At 41.7% G+C, this 19,679-nt stretch overlaps 1 protein-coding gene across 3 annotated transcripts; it reads right to left on the bottom strand.

The window, feature by feature from the left end:
• Nucleotides 1–212: 212 nt before the first annotated feature.
• Nucleotides 213–19,184, bottom strand: eps15 (epidermal growth factor receptor pathway substrate 15). 3 transcript variants are annotated; one of them, XM_053856033.1, is made up of 25 exons: nucleotides 19,101–19,184; nucleotides 15,561–15,602; nucleotides 15,096–15,185; nucleotides 14,975–15,022; nucleotides 14,810–14,905; nucleotides 14,682–14,744; nucleotides 14,345–14,470; nucleotides 13,347–13,406; nucleotides 12,755–12,991; nucleotides 12,470–12,615; nucleotides 11,913–12,069; nucleotides 10,916–10,998; nucleotides 9,375–9,447; nucleotides 8,315–8,476; nucleotides 8,041–8,238; nucleotides 7,548–7,964; nucleotides 7,355–7,435; nucleotides 7,103–7,259; nucleotides 6,951–6,995; nucleotides 5,258–5,658; nucleotides 5,113–5,182; nucleotides 4,953–5,023; nucleotides 4,048–4,183; nucleotides 3,549–3,751; nucleotides 213–1,213 (listed from the first exon to the last, which is right to left on the bottom strand). In XM_053856033.1, exons 1-25 carry the CDS (start codon nucleotides 19,125–19,127, stop codon nucleotides 1,088–1,090), a joined length of 3,315 nt encoding a protein of 1,104 aa, XP_053712008.1. In that variant the 5' UTR covers nucleotides 19,128–19,184; the 3' UTR covers nucleotides 213–1,087. The 3 variants fall into 3 exon arrangements, with proteins under 3 accessions (XP_053712008.1, XP_053712016.1, XP_053712024.1); XM_053856041.1 differs by having other exon boundaries at nucleotides 4,081–4,183; XM_053856049.1 differs by lacking the exon at nucleotides 3,549–3,751.
• Between the last annotated feature and the right edge of the window lie 495 nt (nucleotides 19,185–19,679).

The raw sequence follows: 19,679 nt of genomic DNA, 5'->3' as shown, positions 1-19,679 counted from the left end.
ACGCCAGGTCCCAAAGTCCGCCAGGTGCTGGGAAGTGGGCAGAGGCAGCTTCGAGGTGGCTCGAAGGGAGATGCTCAACTTCCGTCGGAACGTATAAGACGACAATAGAAAGTGACCGTAACGTGTTAGTGAACAAAAATATATTTGGTTTCATGCTCTATTTTACTAGCTTCAGTGATGAAAACAACAGAAAACAAGAGACAGCGTCTAGTTCTGGTTTTATTTATTCTGTTTTGATCAAATGCATAACATAGGTTTGTCCAACCTTCTGGTAACATTTAGATGTTATAAAATATAAAATACAATAGAGCGGCGTTTGTAAAAGTGTTAATGGTTTACGACTATAAAGTGGTTTTGGGTTTAGAAAGTTCAGATGAGATGATGGACGACATGGAGAGGAGTCGTGACTGGAGCTGATGAACAATACGTGGGTCAAACAAGCAGGTTTGACTGACTAGGAACCGTCTTGAGGACCCAAACAAGTGGCATCTGCAGCACGTGGACTGTGTTCAGGACTCACCCTTCTTTAGTAGTGAAGTCGGCAAATGCAGCACCAATACATGAAGAAACTGGGGATTGTTTTGGTGCCATTCTCACACTACTATTTCATCCAAACTAATTTAGTTTCACACAAAATATTAGCTAACTAAAAGGCATCTTCTCAATTTTTGGGAAGAACATGACTCCAACAACTTAGACATCTCAAATGGCCCTTGATGCTGAAGAGACAGAAATACATTCACTCAACATGTGACGCCGACGTGGGGGTTCATGAAAACTAGCAAGTCACACGATGGAATTGCAGTGAGGTCGGTTACAAAGTGAGGACTTGAAGTCCAGTTTGAGCGCATGTTTAAATAAGTTATAATCTGCATCACTGCATTTCCTGTACAAAGATGAATAGTTAATCAACTCCAAAAATCCAATACTGCTCTGAAGTGAGAGGGGAGGAACTTTAGAAAGTGTCTTCATGATGCAGCAGGAGCAGTCCGTGCGGGCTCCACGTTGCTTTGGTGCTTTTTGGGCCGAGCCGAGCCGGGCCTGACTGGACTGGTGGTAGTGGGCGGGCGTGAGACGGCTCAGCTCCTCAGGAGAGTTCAGACTTGCTTAGGGCGATGGCCAACTCCAGGTCTTCTTGCTCCTGCTGCGTCAGTCTGGCCAGACGCTCCTTTTCCTCTCGCTCGCTTTCGCGCTTTGCCCACTCGATCATGTACTGGATCCACAGGAGCAGGAGCAGAGGAGAGAGCGCACACATGCAGGGAAGGGAGAAGCACAGACGCACACGTGAACGGAGTTGAAGGCTTGTCATAAGTGCTCATTTCAATGTCACGACTTAAAGAAATCTACTGGCTGCTCATGTGGTCACCTGAGATGATTGATTCATAATGGGAGTCATGTGACAGTAGCTGCATTAGGAGGCCACTCCTCAGTCAGCTGCTTCATAATGAACAGCTGCTGGTCTGTGTCCTGTTATTTAACACTGATCAGCAGCAGGTCATGTGACTGGCCATGCAAGACAGAAGAAGAGCCTGTTGAAGATGTTCACCATGTCACTTCACAGCATGCTGGATGGGGTGATGGAAGACACGGACGACTCACTTGAGTCGCATGCAGTGCAATCGTTCTATCCTGGAATCCCACATTAAAAACTAATCTTATGTTGTCCTCCCAATGTAAAAAAAAAAACAAAACTGTCTCTACCAAGGCGAAGTTACCCCTCATCTTGTGAATGGAAGTAGTGAAAGTTACCCATGCAAGCATCAGAAAATTCCCCTACACCGTGACAAGCTGTGTCATGAGATACGAGTCTTTGAATCTATAATCTCATATTTAATCCAATACTCTCTCCAAGTATCAGAGCAGGATCACAGGCCGGGTGTGGTCAGTGTAGACAATTGAACTTCCTACTGGGCTGCATTATGTGTCTGGAAGATTATTATTTTTTTGGGTCAATGTGTTGTAAATGTAGATCTAAAATATAAAGAAAGATTTTTTTCCCCAATACCTTTCAATCAATTTCCCTCAGAGTATGTATGTGGCCCCAGGGCCCCACTTCAGTACACAGTTCACAGTTGTCAGTTTCTTTCTTTAATCGTTCTAAATTCAATGAGAAAATTCAGGCGCCTCACAGCAGAGCATCGTCTTTCCCTGTCTCCCAGTGCTCAACTCATTTTTTGTTCTCCATAACCGGAGCTCCAGCTGTCAGGACGGTGGCCACGCTGTCATTTTGGGGTACGACTGTGATATTCTTTTGCGTTCACCAATGGTTTTGACAGAATGCTGGTTAAAAGAAATGAGTAAAGAAAAGCTGCGCCGCCTTGTGTGAGTGTTTCTACGGTGAGCTCCTTATTGCCACGGTTTGTTCCTTTCCGGGGTGTAAAGGGCGGTTCCAATTTGAGTGCGACTGAACTAGGACCCGCAATGACCTTTCAAGTCATTTGAGCAATTTTAGCTTCGTAAATGGATCAGGACTGGTGTGACCTTGTTGCTCGGTCACAGGTTTTACACAGTGACTGCTGCACTCAGGAAATGCTTCATTAACATTTGTTGCTCATCCACTGCGGAAGATGTGGGTCAGTTAATCCAACAAATGACAGGGAATGTGTTCATCATCCCTTCACCTCCTCACTTCTGGGGAACATGACACCTGTTGTGGGTACTACAATACAAATGGTCCCTGGTTTTCAGCCTTTGACATTACGAGTCATGTTGGCATTACCTTAAAAGTCTCTAAAGTTTTCTGAAAACTGAATTACAGAATTGAGTCTCTCTGTTCTAGACAAAGGTGTCAAGGATGCACATAGAAGCCAATTTTTCCCTTTGTCTTTATTTAACTTCAGGAATCACAGAGAGCCAAGCGAGGCAGGCATGACGCTGAGAATCAAGACAAAACACATGAACGGAAAACACGCATGCATGCCGGTGAAAACATACTGAAAAAGTTAGTGGGAGCAGGTCAGGGGTCAGTAGAAGCAGCTACACTAGGACGTGATGGAGGCATGCATGTGTTAGTATCAACTCTGAGCCGAACAAAGAACACCACGAGGCGCTGAATGTCATGTCTTCCATTCTATCTTTCACTGAAACACTATTACTGAGGATGTACTGTTACAACTGAGGGAGAGTGACAGGAATCGATCTATGTTCATATTATGCATCCACCACAGTTAAACCTTAGTGACGATAAACAGGAAGAAATGGGTCTGAATCTATGTATCTGTTTAATTCACTTATACACTTTTTCTTTGTAAAGTCTGTGTACAAGTTGGCTCAAAACCACCTGATATAAACAATTTCTTTGTAACTGTAAGGTCGACCACCGTCATCTTAGTGACAAAAATAACAGCCAGTGTCTCATGAACCACTCATCATCAAAGCTCATAGTGACATTTAAGACTGAATGTGAGGATAATGGCAGAAGCTCAAGACTCCCTTCAGATAAATGAACAACAGTTAAGATTAGCTCAGATTAGGCCAAACAGAGGATGGAGGTGAAGAGGAGGTGTCTAGTCAGGTGAAGGTGACGGAGAGGATGAGGAGGTGCTCACTTTGTCAAAGCTGGCAAATTGGTCAGCTTCCTGAAGGTGGTGTGGAGGGGAAGAGGGAGCGAAGGGGTCAGCTACGGGGTCCTTGGCAGGCAGGGAAGAGGAGGAGGAAGAGGAGGAGAACTCTCCAGAGGACTGTGGGTGGGAGTGACCTCGCCGGTGGAAGGACTCCGAAGACTCGGTTCTGGAAATGGAGGATCTCTTACCTGAGGAAAGAAACATCAAAGATGGATATGAGATGCCTCAGACTTTTTCACTGCTCTGCGAACACACTCTAACAAGACTCTAGTCCACTTTAACTTCAGTCACTGGACTTGACAGGTCTAGATTTCATTCCTGTTCATGGGCCATCGTATGTGATGTGCATTCACATTCCACGAACTCAAGACTGACATTAACTTTTATGGGAAACGAGAGCAATTGTCAGACACGTCATGTTTGACAAATATGTTTAGATTCTGTAACCAGCACGTGCATTTCACAGAGATGCGTTGATGCCGACCTGGAGGTGGAGGTGGTGGTCTTGTTGGCGTACCAGTTTTGGGAGGCAGTGCTGGGGGCACGTCTGGGTTGGAACATTGGCTGTCTTCCTGAAACAAGTTCTTGTTGTTGACGCCAAACTGCTCAGCCCCGTTTGACTGCAACAGAGGAAGCATGCTGACTGACATTAAGATGATCAGGGTTTAAAAACTTAGACATGGGCATCACAGTGTTCATTGTGCTAGTCGTGGCTGGAAGGAAGCGTGAGTCAACCATGACATTGAAAAAATAGTCAATCACCTACCCTTGCTGCAACATGTTTCTGAGGCAACAGGAATATTAGCCACAACAAAGGGGAACTGCTAGAATCTAACCCACAGCACTTCACGTTGAGCACGAGATTAATACAGGACAACTGGTATCATGGTTCAGGCAAGATCAAGGAGGTTGTGGGACAGATATGTTTCTATTTGTTTTTTAAGTTGAATCCCAGCATCCAAAAATCAGAGACATGTTTTTTAACATGGTGTTCAAGAAGCTACAAAGAAAAAAAGCAGGGTGAACTGTGAACTTCAATAAAAAGTGCAGAAGTACTTGTTTCTTAGAAGTGGTTTGATGGTTTGTGCCTTTCATGACTAAACCGCTCAGGTGAATGCGTTGGCGCAGTAGACCGCAACGTAACGTCCCGTGCAAGTCTGCTGCGCACAAAGGGAAGTAATCTCCAACTTCAGATTCAAACCCTTCACACACTTAGTTGCTGCACCCACATTTTATTGGCAAGGATTAAAGCAACAACTGTGCAAAAAAAAAGAAAAAGTATGTATGTACTTTTATGCGTGTACAATGTAACATAAAATCAATCACAGAAACACATCTTGCATGTACAGTACTTTATGAGGATGTTACTTTATGACTCTCAATATTTACCTTTGTCAAGGCACTGAAGTCAGCAAAGCCCCCTGAGAAAGATTCATTACCAAACACAGCAGCAAAAGGATCTGAAACACAGGAGGAAAGACAGACTATTTACATTTCAAATGACAGTATATTTTCCATCCAGCAGGTGGCAGTATTAGTCAATACATACCCGGGTCTGAGTTGACTTTCACTGTCGTACCACCAGGTGCAAATGGGTCGTTCACTGCTGCAGTGTCCTTCTGAAAACGTAACACATAATGGTTACTCTTTCTAGACACCAGCCAGACTGTGTCAGTAACTCGGATCCGACTCACTGGTTCCAGACCAACGGTCGGTGAGGAGCAGCTGAAGGGGTCGGTCCCTCCATGAGTAGTAGAACCAAAAGGATCTTCCTCCTCCACTGTGTTATTTTTTTCGGTAAATGGATCAGAGTCAGAAGTACTGTTAACGGCAGAGCTGAAAGGATCAGCCGGGGGTCGGGCTGTGCTACTGGACTGGGTGGTGAAAGGGCCCGGATCTGCAGGGGACGCAGCTGATTGATCATCCTTCTTGGATGCAAATAGGTCTGGTTCTGGAACGCCAGGCGTGGTGATGAATGGGTCAACAGAGGAAGAAAAAGGGTCGTCTGAGGAGAAGAGAGCACCAGGGGTCTGTGCGAAGATGGAATCTGCTGCAAAAGGGTCGGTCCCTTTGAATGGATCGCCACCAAATGGATCTGTCCCAACACAAACATTGGAAATGTTACACACTTTTCTTTAGTCGTAGACATTGAAAGAATTTATCTTCCAAATTCACATTCTTATTTCTTCGTGAGCATTGACAGTATAACAATGAAAGACAATATACATAAATTAGGGAAGGGCAAATTAACTTGTCGATCCTTTAAGATATTAGTGTATTAATGCCAACAATAATTTTGCTGTGTGTTAAGACAGTTTTCAAAAGTTGACCTCTCCTCTGCCTGGCTTTGCCACACAGGAGGAAAGTAGCGTGTTGAATGCAGTCGTCATGCTCCTTAACCAATGACAGCATTTGGGGGCGGGTCTAAGGCAAAGAAGGAGCGCCGTCAGGTCCACCCGCAGTGACAGAAATGGAGGCAGGAAGCAGACTTTTGGAGGGAAATTTTCATTTTAAAGCTTTTGTGGACGACAGTGTTGATAAAACCAAAGTTAGCAGTAATCACTACAAAGCTTCACTTAGTGATCACCGGAGTACTACTAGTCTAAAATATCTTTGGAAGGCGAGACATGACAAGTCACCCACACTAACAACAGAGTGATCTCTCTGCACTACACCCGAGGCTCTCTCAAGTCTCACGCATTGTGTGTGTGACACGCATTTTACCATTTCACACAACACGAGCTATTCCTCACATCGCTGTGCCAACAAACAGCAAGTGGAAGCTCATGAACGATGGGAGATGGCTCAAGTTTAAGAGCCACTTTCTTTCTTTTTGCTGTATCAGTCAGGTGTGATGGGTCAAAATGCGTGTCTACACTGAGCAAAAGAGGGATGGCTGCCTGACCACCCTCCCCGTGGGGAGAAAAAAACAAGAGTGACAGAGCCTCGCACAGCTGGGGCAGAGATAACACCCCATGTATAATGCATTCATGAGCTCTACCTATCAACTGACAAAATATGCCATGCTTATAGACGTTGCTTCAGTTTCACTGATACCCAAGGAGTAATTTAACTTTGATATCTAATGTTGCAGTGTCAGTATACTTAATACTGCAACGTTCAGAAAAAAAGCTTTGTCTTCTTGGGTCTGGGTTGAGAGGACCTGGTTTGTGCACCATGATTCTTCACAAATGCCATTATTGCCCTTTCAATTACTGAGTGAGGACTATTTAAATGAAATGTATTATACACAAGTTTTGGGATTCATTATCCTTAACTGTTATGTTTGTAGCTACATACACACAAAGTACGATTAATTTGAAAAAGTCATTTAAAAAATTAGAATAAATCGCTGCCCAGCCGTTACAGAGTGCAGAACTAACTTACCCGCAATGTCTCCTTTCCCAAATGGATCATCTTTGAATGGATCATCTAGAAAACACAGGCACATGTGAGCTTGAGGATTGCTGAAATCTATTTTCTGAAAAAGAAACCCAGATTGCTATTCTGGAGATTAAGTGACTGCATGGAAAACTCACGGTCAGTGAAAGGATCTGAATGGAAGAAGTCCATCTCAGGCAGGGAAGGAGGGTTGGTCTGGGGAGGCAGTGATCGAGCACCGACCTGCAGCTGTGCAGGAGACGCTTCCTGAGATTGTGTTGGCCCGGGTTTGCTCTCTGGCTCTGCTGACGGTACCTAAAGACGATACGGGAAAAAATATATTCCATCATGAAACACTCTAATAACCTTTATCTTCTTCAATTTATCTTCTACATATGTAAATTGTGTACCTCAGGTGAACTTGATTCTGTAGTCTCCTCTGCATCTTCGAGGGTCTCTGTCGAAACATCTAGTTTTGGACTAATACGTTCCTAAAGCCAATAAAAACAAATTTAAGATTGGTGTTAAAAAGACTTCATGGAGATTACCATCTAAAATAAAGTTATTTTTAACTTTCTTTGAAGAATGAATCGTGTCCTTTACCTCAACATTATTCTCCTGAGGCCGGTTCAAAGTCCCCAGACTACTGTATAAGTCATTTGAGGCGAGACTTGTGTAGAGATCATCCAGGGCATCAGGTTTTAATTTTTCCTCCTCTTGTATCTTTGTGTCATCCTCCACTTCCTTTCCTTCTGCTTCTTCTCTGACACCTTTTTCCGTGAGGTCAGACTCTGGACTCTGGATATTACAGTTCACAGGTTGCTCTTCTTCTCTAAGCTCTTTGGGCTGGTCTTCATGGAAGAGGTCCTTCTCAAAGGGGTCGGGTTCATACAGCTCTTTCGTGGGTCCTGCAGATCCGTTGACCAGGACAGGTGAGTCATCTTCTAGTGCTCTCTTCCAGCTAAGCTGAGCCACCACAGATCTCTCTTCAATCTCAAGATCATTAAGTTTCTGCTGAACCTGAGAGACATGAATGTTATTATTTAGAGAAAAATGAGAGTGAGCAGGGAGGCGGAAGGAAAAGTAAGTAACTTACCTGTGCAACTTGAGTAAAGGAGTCACGCACAGACTCCTGCAGGGGTGTAAGCTGTTCTTGAGCAGACTGGACCTTCTCCTGCAGCTTCCGACTCTCCTCCTGCAGCGCAAGAAGCTCCTCACGCGCCTGAACAAGCGCCTCCTCATAATGGCATATTCTCTGTTCCTGTTCCTCGTGCTTGGACTGCAAGGACGAAATCTGAAAAAAGAAAACAGTCATTAAAATCCCCATTTGAACAGCCATTGCATTATATCCTGAAGCTAAACACACGGACCAGGTTTGTCTCTTGGCTGGTCTGCTGTCTAATTTGAGCCAGCTGCTCTTCCAGTGTTCCCTTCTGTTGATCCAGTTCTTCCAAGGCATCCTGGACTTTTTGGCGTTGACTTTGGAGACGCTGCAGCTCCCCACTTTGCTTTGCCACTTCATCCTGCAAGTCCTGTAAGATGCAAATCAAGACAAATCCTGTAACAGTGAAGTCATGAAACTGCAATGTCAGAACAATAATTGAGGAGAGGGAAGTATAAAAATCACATAAATATATTTAAACTGTAATTTCTCTGATTGAATCCCCTATGTTTAAGTAATGTTTAATTATGGACGTTATTGAATGAGACTCAGTTGTAAACTTCCACAATGATCAGGACGAGGCTGAAGCTGTCTGTCATCATAGAGTAAGAACAACGACTTTACAGAAGCATACATCAAACAAAGAATTATTGCAGCAATATAAACCTTTCTTAACCTTAAAACACACATGTATTCGTACTAAAAAAAGAATACATATACAACCACAAGATACAGGTTTGGATAGATATGTATTGAAAAGGTTAGTTGAAAAAAAATGATGAACAAAATGTAAACAATTAGATTAATCGAACAACATAAATTGTTTAAGTGTGAATATCAGTGTGAAATCTAGACTAGTGTATGGGAGACTATCTCACAGTGACTCTCCCCTTAGATCCACCCACTTCCACTAACATTGGATGAGAAGTCCCAGAAGAATTTGGAGCGGCTGCTCCCAAAATAGCGCTCTTACCTTTGGTTCAGCTCAAACAAAGACACGGACACAAGGACGGTCTGTCAGAAGCTATAGAGTTTCTAAAATTACACACGGACTGCAAACCACACACAATATTGATTTGCAGTCCATCTTTAACACAATGCGGGAACAATTGATTCGTTTTGAACCTCCAACAGTCAAACATGGAAAACATTAACTCACAGACTCAGGCTTCACTTAGTGTCTAAAAACCAAACATAGCCCACTCAGCACTCAATCACACATTCATCACACATGAACACAAGTAATCAAAGGTGAAGTCATGACTTGCCTGCACTTCGCTACTGCGCTCTCTGATGGCTTCTTCCTTCTCCTTTATCTCCTCTTCCACGGTTTTCTTCTCCCTTGGAATCCAGCACAGCAGATGGGAACATTTGGTCACCAAGGACAGATACGGTAAACCCAGAGCCCCAAAATCCACGAGCCACTGCCAGCCCTCAGTTGAATCTTCTTCAACCTGGTCCTCGGGAGCGACCACCTTTTCTCGTGGAACAACCATGACTTAAAAACTCCTTAGAAACCTGACATTTTTAAGTGTGACAGTGTCCAAAAATGTGAAATAACTGCTGTGTATATGATGGGAAAAGCAGGGTGTACTTTCTCTGGTTTAGATGTGAGAGATGGGAGGTGAGAGGCAGATGGTTGAGAGAAGGCGGAGGCAAGAGATGGCTGATGATGAGCCAAAGCACAAAATCATTTCTGCTCCACTCCCTCACTGGCTGCCAGAGAAACATTTCTAACATTTTGCCTCCCAACTCCAAGAGTTAAGTGAATCTGGCCAATTGACAGAGTTTTGAGACTCTTTAGTATCCTACCAGTAAAACTGTTCCTGGTGGCCACTAGATATGTGCACCATCAGAAGATGGGAGGTTTTGCTCTCCAGTTTCTGACCGACTGATTGAGTGCTTGTCCTGGTAATGTGACTATGAAGGCAACACGTGTTTAAATTCCATCAGAGTTTAGCAGTAATGAGGATCAGCAGGTTCACCAGGAAAGCAATTTTATGAACACTTCATTTATAGAATAAGAACATTGTGAGACTTATGCTACATACATTTTCAAACAAAAAAGTAATCATTTACATTTATTAATCAATTAAGTGAATAAGCAGCCATTTATTGTGTAAGAAAATCTTTCAAAAGAGCTTGTACATCCACAGCTGAGAAAGCCTATTTTTAAACCATCCAATTTCTCACAACAAAAAGCAGATATACAGTTACTTTGAAATGGCATCAACTTGAAAACAAAGTCTGAAAATAACTACTTTCTCACCTGCCACCCCAGTCACAGTCACCTTTATCTGAAGCGCAAAATGTATTTGAAGTTTTAAAACAGGCACACAAACACATCATCGTATCAGGATGCATTCTTCCTAAAGTGCTGCTGGCAAACATCCCTTTCATTTAACACCTGTTACGATTTCTGCCTCTAACTTACTCACACTCCGTTCACAGTTGCATTCCTCTGCAAATGCACCTGCTCACATGTCTTTTTCCACTTCCTCAGTGAAAGTGATCCAAAATGCACACAAATAACTGCCAGGGCTTTGTCATGAATTAAGTCATAAGTCAAAAAGAACCATGATAAAACTCACTGATGTTTCTAACTAAGAGTATAAAAACGGAAAATGAATTAATTAAAAGAAAAGAAAAAAAAAGCATAAATAATCATGCAGCTTAATGACTAGTGTGGAAGTTTTTGAGTCCAAGTACAAACAGATCTGGATATAAAAAGGATAACCATCACCATAGGTTAGTAAAAGAGAGGTTAAGACTGAAACTACCTGGATCCTTTTTACACAAAGACATTTACCTTTGTAGTTCCACAATCTCATTACTAAGTGAGTCCAGCTCTTTGATAGCAGAAAAGTCAGCCGCCAGGTTTGCCACGTTGTTCTAGAGTGAATGGAGACAAAGTTCAAAATGGCATTAGAGTACAGAAGAAATTACTAATAAATGTAGGTAATATCATTCTAAAGTTACATGAAACAGATGAGGGAAAAACATGAAGAAAAGTTGTCAGGTCAAGGTTGTACCAAAAAAAGCCTCAATGCAAAATTTTAATTAATATCAATTCTATTACTATGTTTTCCGATACCGTATGACGTATAATATAGTAATTTAGGTTCACATTGTTATTATCTATGACTAGAAGGGATCAAGCCCAGTGGACAGTGCCACCGTGTGGTCCGTATATGACAATACAGACCTAATTTCAACGTCCGCTTCTTAAGAGCGTTACTTGGGTCGCATGTTCATTTCGCTCTTGAACTTCTATGCACGAAAGTGTTTCACAGTGACAAAATCTTAATCCATAACCAAGGAAGTAGGTTTTGGGTATATGCATTCACACTACTGCGTTGAAGAACATGTGACATAATAAAAATAACAAATTGCTTTTTTTCCTTTCCAATCAGAAAGTGAGTAAGGATTTACTTATTCTGGAATTTTTATAAAGATGGCTTTTGTTGAACATAATACATTCTCTTAAAGAGCAGTTTGTTCAGTAAAATACACTGCATGGTCATTACACTACAAACGTTAGTTGGTTAGTATTAAAATCTGCTATACATATACAGTAACAAAAATAGGTCGGGCTGCTCAAAAAACATTTTAAAAAGACTGAATACCAAGCGAATGGGAGACGCAGTATGGGAGGGACGGGGTGTGGTCACATGTATTACTAATCTAATTCCTACTTTCAGTACAGACACAACTGTCAAGATAAAGTGGCTCTTTTACTATGGGTCAATTTGTTGTTCAGACAGTCATTATCTTACACTGAAGCCTCATCATTCAGAGCCACCTACCTGCTTGATGCTCTGTCTGTCGGACGGTGGAATCATCTCGGCAGCGAGATTCTGCGGGGGGTCCACACCTCGCGTCAACTTCTGGTTGATGAGATGAAGCGCCAAGGCGAACTGCTCTTTGGTCAGTTTTCCAATGTCGCCGATGTCACACAGCTCCCTGAGGAAAGAGTTGCATCCCAGTGACATGAGGGGATAATGATCCACCCCTCAGGCTGAGACTACTTTTGCTAGCTGACCAGTCAACATGCCCTATGGTCACAGAGATCAATAATCTGGGTGGCACACACACTAATTAGGTCTGTGGAAGTTTTAACTGGGACACACCATGATCATGAGACAACCGGGGTTTATCTGTGAATAGGACATTTCAATCATTCTTTTTACATTTCCTTTTTTCTGCAAGCAGAAACAAAAATGTGATCCTGTTTTTCAAAGTGGCTGGTTTGAACAGAAGTACCCTTCAAGGACTACTAAGAGGCGTACAGTAAAAAGTTATATCGATCTGTCTATCTATCAATATGATGTACAAATAAGTAGCAAACTTTATGGCACCTTACCAAATGCGTGCTAATGTAGCAGACTGCAATCCAGTTTTAAGGAAGATGTCTCTCACTTCAGGTCCCGATACGAGTCCATCCATATCACTGTCTGTCTTGTTAAATAGTTCATCATATTTGGCTTTATCTGCTGGTGACACCACCCACTGTAAAAAAAAAATACATGGATAGAAATATAATTCACTTTCCCCAAGTTTAACAATTTTTTTAAAGATATTGTTCTTGCTGACCAAAGCAGAATTCACTGTACTGATATCTCAACAAATAAACCTTCACAGTACTCACAGGGGCAGCTGCTGGTGTTGGGACTGGGACCGGAGCTGGAGTGGGTTTTGGGGGTAAGGGTGTGGTCTTGGAGCTTGTATGGGAGGTGCGACTGTCTTTGACAGAGGGGGGTGATGGTAACAGGGGCATTACAGGGGGCACTGAGGGTTTTTTCCTTTTGGATGGAGGGACCAAGGGAGGTGGAAGGGACATGGGAACAGACTCACCCTCCAGGGCTCTGTACACCAGATACATGGCCTGTAGAAGTAAGAGAATGACATTTTTCCAGCATATATAATGTTGAAAAAAACAAATGCTTAAGTCAAAATTATGTTTAAAGGAAAAACTATTTATTGTAAGTGGAAACAATAAAGAGGACACAAGAAAGTATTGAAATCCCTAAAGGTTCATCGAAGACAATGGAGGAGTGTACATAATAATTGCGAAATTTTCTCTTGCCAGGGCAAAACAACTCAGGTGTGTTTATTCTGCACTGAAATAAGGCCTTGTCCAGACAAGATTGGCTCTGCAGAGCAGGGTCTCAAATATGATGCTGATACTCAAAAGTGAGAGTGACATCATATGTACAGTATTAAAGAAGGTATTTTCTTACCACGGAAAATTCATCTCTATCCAGCATGCCATCTCTGTCGAGATCACTGAGCTCCCATACCTGTAGCACCACAAAATGATGGTTGATGGATGGATGATGAATGCATGGAATACACAGTAGGTTTTCCACTTACATCTTAACTGAAAAATGTTTTAATTATTTGATCTTTTTTTTTTTACTCTTCTACAACCTGAGTGAGGGACCCGTGATTTTGGGACTGGGTTAATAAAATATTCAATCTTGATAACACAACCCTCCCAAAGAGCGAGGGGATAAGGCTTTTTAACACATTATGGTCAGAGTGTCAGAAACTCCTGAGGAGAAGTCCTATACCAAGTGGGCCTCACATGAAAGAAAGGGACACTACCGGTAAATTTAACAGTCATTTTAAGAGTCATTACTATTTGAAAATTTCCATCTCATACCGATGTTGTGGTAATGTAGTTGTGAGAGTAAAATCCTCAACTTTCACATCCTATTTTCAAATTGAAATTTGACTTCCAGTTATTGAGCCAATTCAATTTTGTGCAAAAGAACCACTTCGCGTGAGTTCAAAATAAAGAAAACAAAGCATTTAAAGTGATTAAATAAAATAGGGCTTGGGGCAAATTATCAGGCGAACTGGCATTGAGGTGATGAAATAAGCTACTTTCAGTCAACAAATACAAAATGAGGAACAGAAAGCAGTCACAAATGCAAAATATTTCCAAGCCCAGCATAAACACACTCTCTACTGCTTATTTGTGCACATACAAGGGAAATATGGCCAGAAGAGACCAGTAATAAAAATCAGCATTCCTCTTCTAAGAACTTGGGAGCAAAAAAAAGGGGCAGTGATTCATACACAACCTAACTGGTGTGAGACAGTTTGAGAAACTGTTGATGGCAGCAAAGGAGGTACAGAGAGGCTCACGCACATTAAACCAGCAGAGACACATGAAGTTAAGCAAACATTTGTGTGTTGTTGAGTGTAGTTTGAGTACGCAGTTCAACCTTACCCGACCCAGGATGTCCACTGCTAGTTTAGAGTTTAGCAGGACTGGTTTGACCTTGTCTCCAGTGAGCATCCCACCAACTGGGCCCAGACTGTCAAAGATGTTGTCAAACTTTTTCTTTTCTTCAGGCTAAAATGTAAAAGAATGTTAGAGGATCAGGGGTCGTTCCACAGAACCAAGAGGCAGGAAGTTCCTACCATTAGCTATAACCAGTCATTGCTATTCAGAATCTCAGCTACACATTATGAGACATATTCAATTTGCATGTTTTAATGCATCAGGGCTTTATGAAAATGGAAAACGGATAAGTTAAGTCAGATCAGAGCATTTTAAGAATTACCTTAACAACCCATGGAAGTTCAGTACCCACTCCCCCGACTGACATTGGGCTGCTGGTGTCATGCTGGAGTTAGAAAAAAAAAGTTTCATCAAAACAAATAAATGAGTAACAATTATATTAAGACTTACAAATTTAGGGGGAGGAACTGCCACATTAAGGCTCTTGAGTGCGACATCCAGGCCATTTTGTGCACAGGCCACCAACCTCAGGGCTACAAAAAATTGCTAAGAAGAAAGAGGTAATGTGATCAGCTGTGTCCAAATATAAACATAAAAAATCATCAGTGTTCCAACCTGTTTGTTAAGAGAACCCTTCCGTTCAGAGTCTGCCAAGTCCCATATCTGAAATCGCAATTTGAACTCAGCTGTAGTGCAGTGAGAATACCCATATCTCTTGTGAGACTTTTTGCCTCACCTTTCCTAAAACCAGATCTGCCAGGGCAGACCTCTTCAAGAATGAAGCTGCGTCAGAGGCTGCCACTCTCCCGCTGCCGGTCGGATCCACCTGTACAGAGACAAACAAAGAACAGACTATCAAATGAGTAGCATTCATATGAAAATCACATTTTTCAACTAAAACACAGACATACATGATACACTTCATAATCTGTCCGTTGGCATGGACTTGTATTCATTAGCTCTTTCACACCAGCTCCCTTGACATGCAAAGGGAAACATAATTAATTCATAACCTTCTCCTTTAGCTGGACAGAGTTGGCAGATTCAAAAAGAGATCCCTTCTATTCCAGACAGAAAACCCCTTCTATGTTTTAAGAGTAACTCGTCTTGTGCGTCTTATTTTCCGCGCTTCTTTCAAGAAAAAAAATCATTCAAAATAATGTCATTAAAAAGTCATATCTAAGACAATACATCTTCTTACCTGTCGGTAGTATTTGTCATAAATTGGATTTCCACTGGAGAGCTGTGGAGAAAGAAGTCTCATTTAGAAGTCCAGTAGTAAATGACAAATAAGCACGGTGTTAGCATTACTTTTTATCACTTCAATATAGGAGATTCTAGATTAAATTTACTCAGGATTTGATAGAAAATGAACCTTCTTCCATGTGTTAACATTGTACTGACGTATGTTTATCACCAGCTCAATAGGTACATTACATATGATGTTGGGTGCAGGAAAGGGCCACAGGTTCCTAAAATCAATAATTGCCTTTCAGACGTTAAGCTCTAAAAAGCACACACAAACAGACTATTAAGACAGTGACTACATGCCTGCAGTTCCTCTCCTTTGAGCAGATTTTGAAGTTCACTCTGGACAATATCACTCTTCACACCATGAACAGTCGAATTATAATAATATAATAAATGATATTTTCTACTATGAATATAAAAGTGCATCGGAAATGAACATCAAGCAGTGGTTCAAAGAAGATGTATGTCTCAAAGGGAAGGATTTCTTTTTCAATTTTGACAGATTTCCCAAATTACAATACATCTTCATCTTCCAATACAAAGTAAACCACTTTGTATTGGAAGATGAGAATTTGTCATGGGCCCAATAAACATGCCAGGTAACTGAGCAGATTTCATCAACAGAAAGTACAAAAAAGAATCCTTTCCGCATTACATAATGAAGGTTTATGAAATAGAAGGAACATTAGAAATGTCTTAGTTCTTAAGAATGACAGAATGATCAAAAACTGCTTTGAGGGAAAATATATGAATGATGTGCTATGAAATAGAAACAGGCACAGCGACAGCATGTTCAATCGGGTCACACTTAACTTGACTGAGTTGAAGTGACAAAGACCCATACATCATCACAATACACTTACAATATAGTTAAAACAGAATACAATGGACATTCTGAACATTGTCATGCTCAACTGTTGGATTTTCAATGACTTTTCACCGTCTGTGTCAACTGGGCATGTGAGTCAACACGCTCAGAAATGGACAGCGGCTCAACCAGGAAAAATTAAAACTATGGTGTAAGATTATGATGAAGGCATTTTGAAAGAACAACGTAGCACATACAAGCCCAATAATCTGTCGCAGAGGTCAGCCATTTGGGTTGAAGATGACCACAACTTTTACGGAGTTATCAAGGAGTGTACGGTCTGGACAGATGACAAGCTTAAAGGTGAAAGATGAGCAACAAAGAAGAAGCGAGTTTCTCTTGACATGAAACATTGAATTTAAACCTAATGTCATATCCTTCCTGTAAGAGCCATTTTCCTTTTCCTCTTCTGAAACAAAGTGGGCAGGAAATGAATCAGCGCTTTCTTCATCATATAGATGGTTTGACCCTTTCCGTGTTCAGTTTAAGGGAATGTACAACTGAACAATTAATATCAGAGTTTTTTTTTTCTATTTCTCAAGAAACTATTGAAAATGCCGCCAAGGAATTAGGGAATAATTCAGCTTGTCATTAGAGACATGACGATTGACTGATTGACAGAGAGAACTCCACTCACTGACACTCACATAACATATACGCACGTCCACACAAACGCGCTTCTTTTTCTGAAGCTACAACAGTGTGCCTGGAACTGTTAGACACGACAATGAAGTGCTCATTGTTGTTCTCACCAGATAACAAGTATTGACAAGACAAATTGCTGCTGCTATCTTAACCTAGGTTACACTAAAATGGAGGAGACAAAACACTCTAATGGCAAGTGACAGTTTGAAGAAGATGTAACAGCACATTCAGGGGGAGAATTTGTGGTTTAGTGTTGAAGCAGGGAGTCCAGCAAGAAGCAGACCTGCCTGTTAAGATAAAGTGGGAGTTCTCTGCAAGTCCAGCCGGTTTACAGTCAGTGTTGACTTGTGCTAGGCTTGTGTCTGCTCATCCACCCAGCTACATTTGTATAGAGGATTTGATGAGCAAAGCAAGGGTTGGTGACCTGAAATCACTCTCCAGACACATTCAGCATTGAGGAGGAATCTCACTGAGTGAAAAGAGCAGTACGAATGACAAGCATGTATAAACTCTTAGCAATCGCAACAGAATACCGTACATAGAAGAAACATGAGTGAGACAATACCTTATCAAAGACACAAATGAAACAACTTTCAACAATAAAAACAAATAAACAACCTGCATACAGTCCTTATCAACATACGTTCTAGCTCACTTTACAATGAGATATTCACAGATGCCAAATCATGTGGCAAAATTGATGTCAAAAGTCACTACCCTGATGTCTGAATTCATTTTAAACATTTTTAATGTTCCATCTATTCTGTCTATCCCGGCAATAAAAGACACTATTCCAGAGAATTATTTTCTAGACCACGCAAATTGTTGAGGCCAATTACTATGTACAGTGGTCAAAGAACTGCTTATTGGCATTTGCGACAACTTCATTTATATGACAGCAAAACCTGGGATAACTAGTAGAAGAACACATCACATTAATATGGTCTCTGAGTAATCCGAAAGAGATTAAGAGCATTTATTGGTGTCGAGCTAAGAGCCCAAAGCAGATGAGAAACCACAGTTATGACCAAATTTCGTTTTAACAGTGAGGAAATAGGGAAGTAGATGAGACAGCATGATGAGAACAGAAAGGACTTTTAAAACAATAATGACTCCTTCTCAGCTGTTGGAGTGTGTTGTCACAAGCAACAGTGTCTCAGGTAACAAGTGCAGGAGACTAACCGGGCTATTACACCTGCCAAGTCACCTATTTACAGTGCACACACACACACAGTAATGACTGTGTAGTTCATTTCACTAATAAACGGCAAATAACGAGCACATAGCATTTATATCCTATTGAATAAGGAGAAACCGGAAGAGGCTGGTGTTTGCTGTGAACATTAATATTAGAAAAGACATGAGAAGAACTATCCAGAAGGTCATTTATTGCAAGACAAGAGCGGGGACGAATGTTTACTTCTGGCAGTAGACGTAAACACTTGGACATAGCAACACCATAAACAACAATAGAAGAGTCGCAGGTTAGACGCCAATAGTCGGAAACGTCTCAAACACCTTGGATTCCATAGTTGGAGAGAGTTTCGAACAGCTATCAGCGGCTCTATTACACATGGGTTTCTTGCATCGCCGAATATCAGCAGGTCCCACGAACTAGCATGGCGTGAAACAAGACTGGGAACACACTCCCTGCCACACGGCACCGACCCGAAGCAAAACATGATGCACCATTAACAACTTCTGATCGTAAAAGCCGAGAACAGCTCAGACCATCGCACAGATAAGCGGTTAGCTCGCCAGCTAGCTAGCTAGCTACGCCCTTACGCAGTCCCCTCAGAGATTAGAAAAACTTTTCCCAGTCACAGCAGCACCACAACTTCCCTAAAAGGGGGTCGAGTTAAGGTCCGGTTTTGGTCATTCTTGGTCCACAAACACTGTTAAAGTGTCCCCCTGTGGTTCGGACAGAAAACACGAGTCGAACAACGCCGTTATGTGAGAGTTGTAAGTCTGTGTTACCTGAGTAAGAGACAGAGTGGCAGCCATAGTGTTTCTGTTTCCCACCGCTTTAATTCTGCAATGCTACGGCTCGCGGAGAGAGGGCGCTAAAGCCCAGTGGGCGTGTGAGGCGGGTGTGTTTGCGCCTCACGTTGGTATCCGACAACACTGCAGCAAAACACTGGGCTGATAAATAATAAAACACGTGTCCAGCTGCAAAACATCTGGATAGAATACACGTCGATTGATGAAACAAGATATTGTTATAGTCTTCTGATCAATTTAAGGGGATAATAATGATTACAAGTCAGAATGTTAGTCAAGGACAAGACGGAAACAAACAAAATAAATAACTCTACAAAAAAAGCACCCAAGTTCTGCCGAAATCCAGGGTGGGAGTCAAACCTTTTGTTGCGAGGTTTCACCTGTTCATGAGAATGGATACCAGGGTTGGCGATGAGAGATGTGACACAAACATCCGAGGGCTTTATAGGCAAATTAAAGAGACTAAATATTAAATGGAATCAATGCGAAGGGAATGATGTAAATTAATTATAAATTAAAGAGGAATGTATCTGTGATCTAATTATGATTAAGACT

This window comes from Synchiropus splendidus, chromosome 1, assembly GCF_027744825.2.
Source record: "Synchiropus splendidus isolate RoL2022-P1 chromosome 1, RoL_Sspl_1.0, whole genome shotgun sequence".
NCBI classification, from domain to species: Eukaryota; Metazoa; Chordata; class Actinopteri; order Syngnathiformes; family Callionymidae; genus Synchiropus; species Synchiropus splendidus.
Note: the sequence above shows the minus strand (reverse complement) of the source record. Positions and strands in the feature narration are given on the sequence as shown.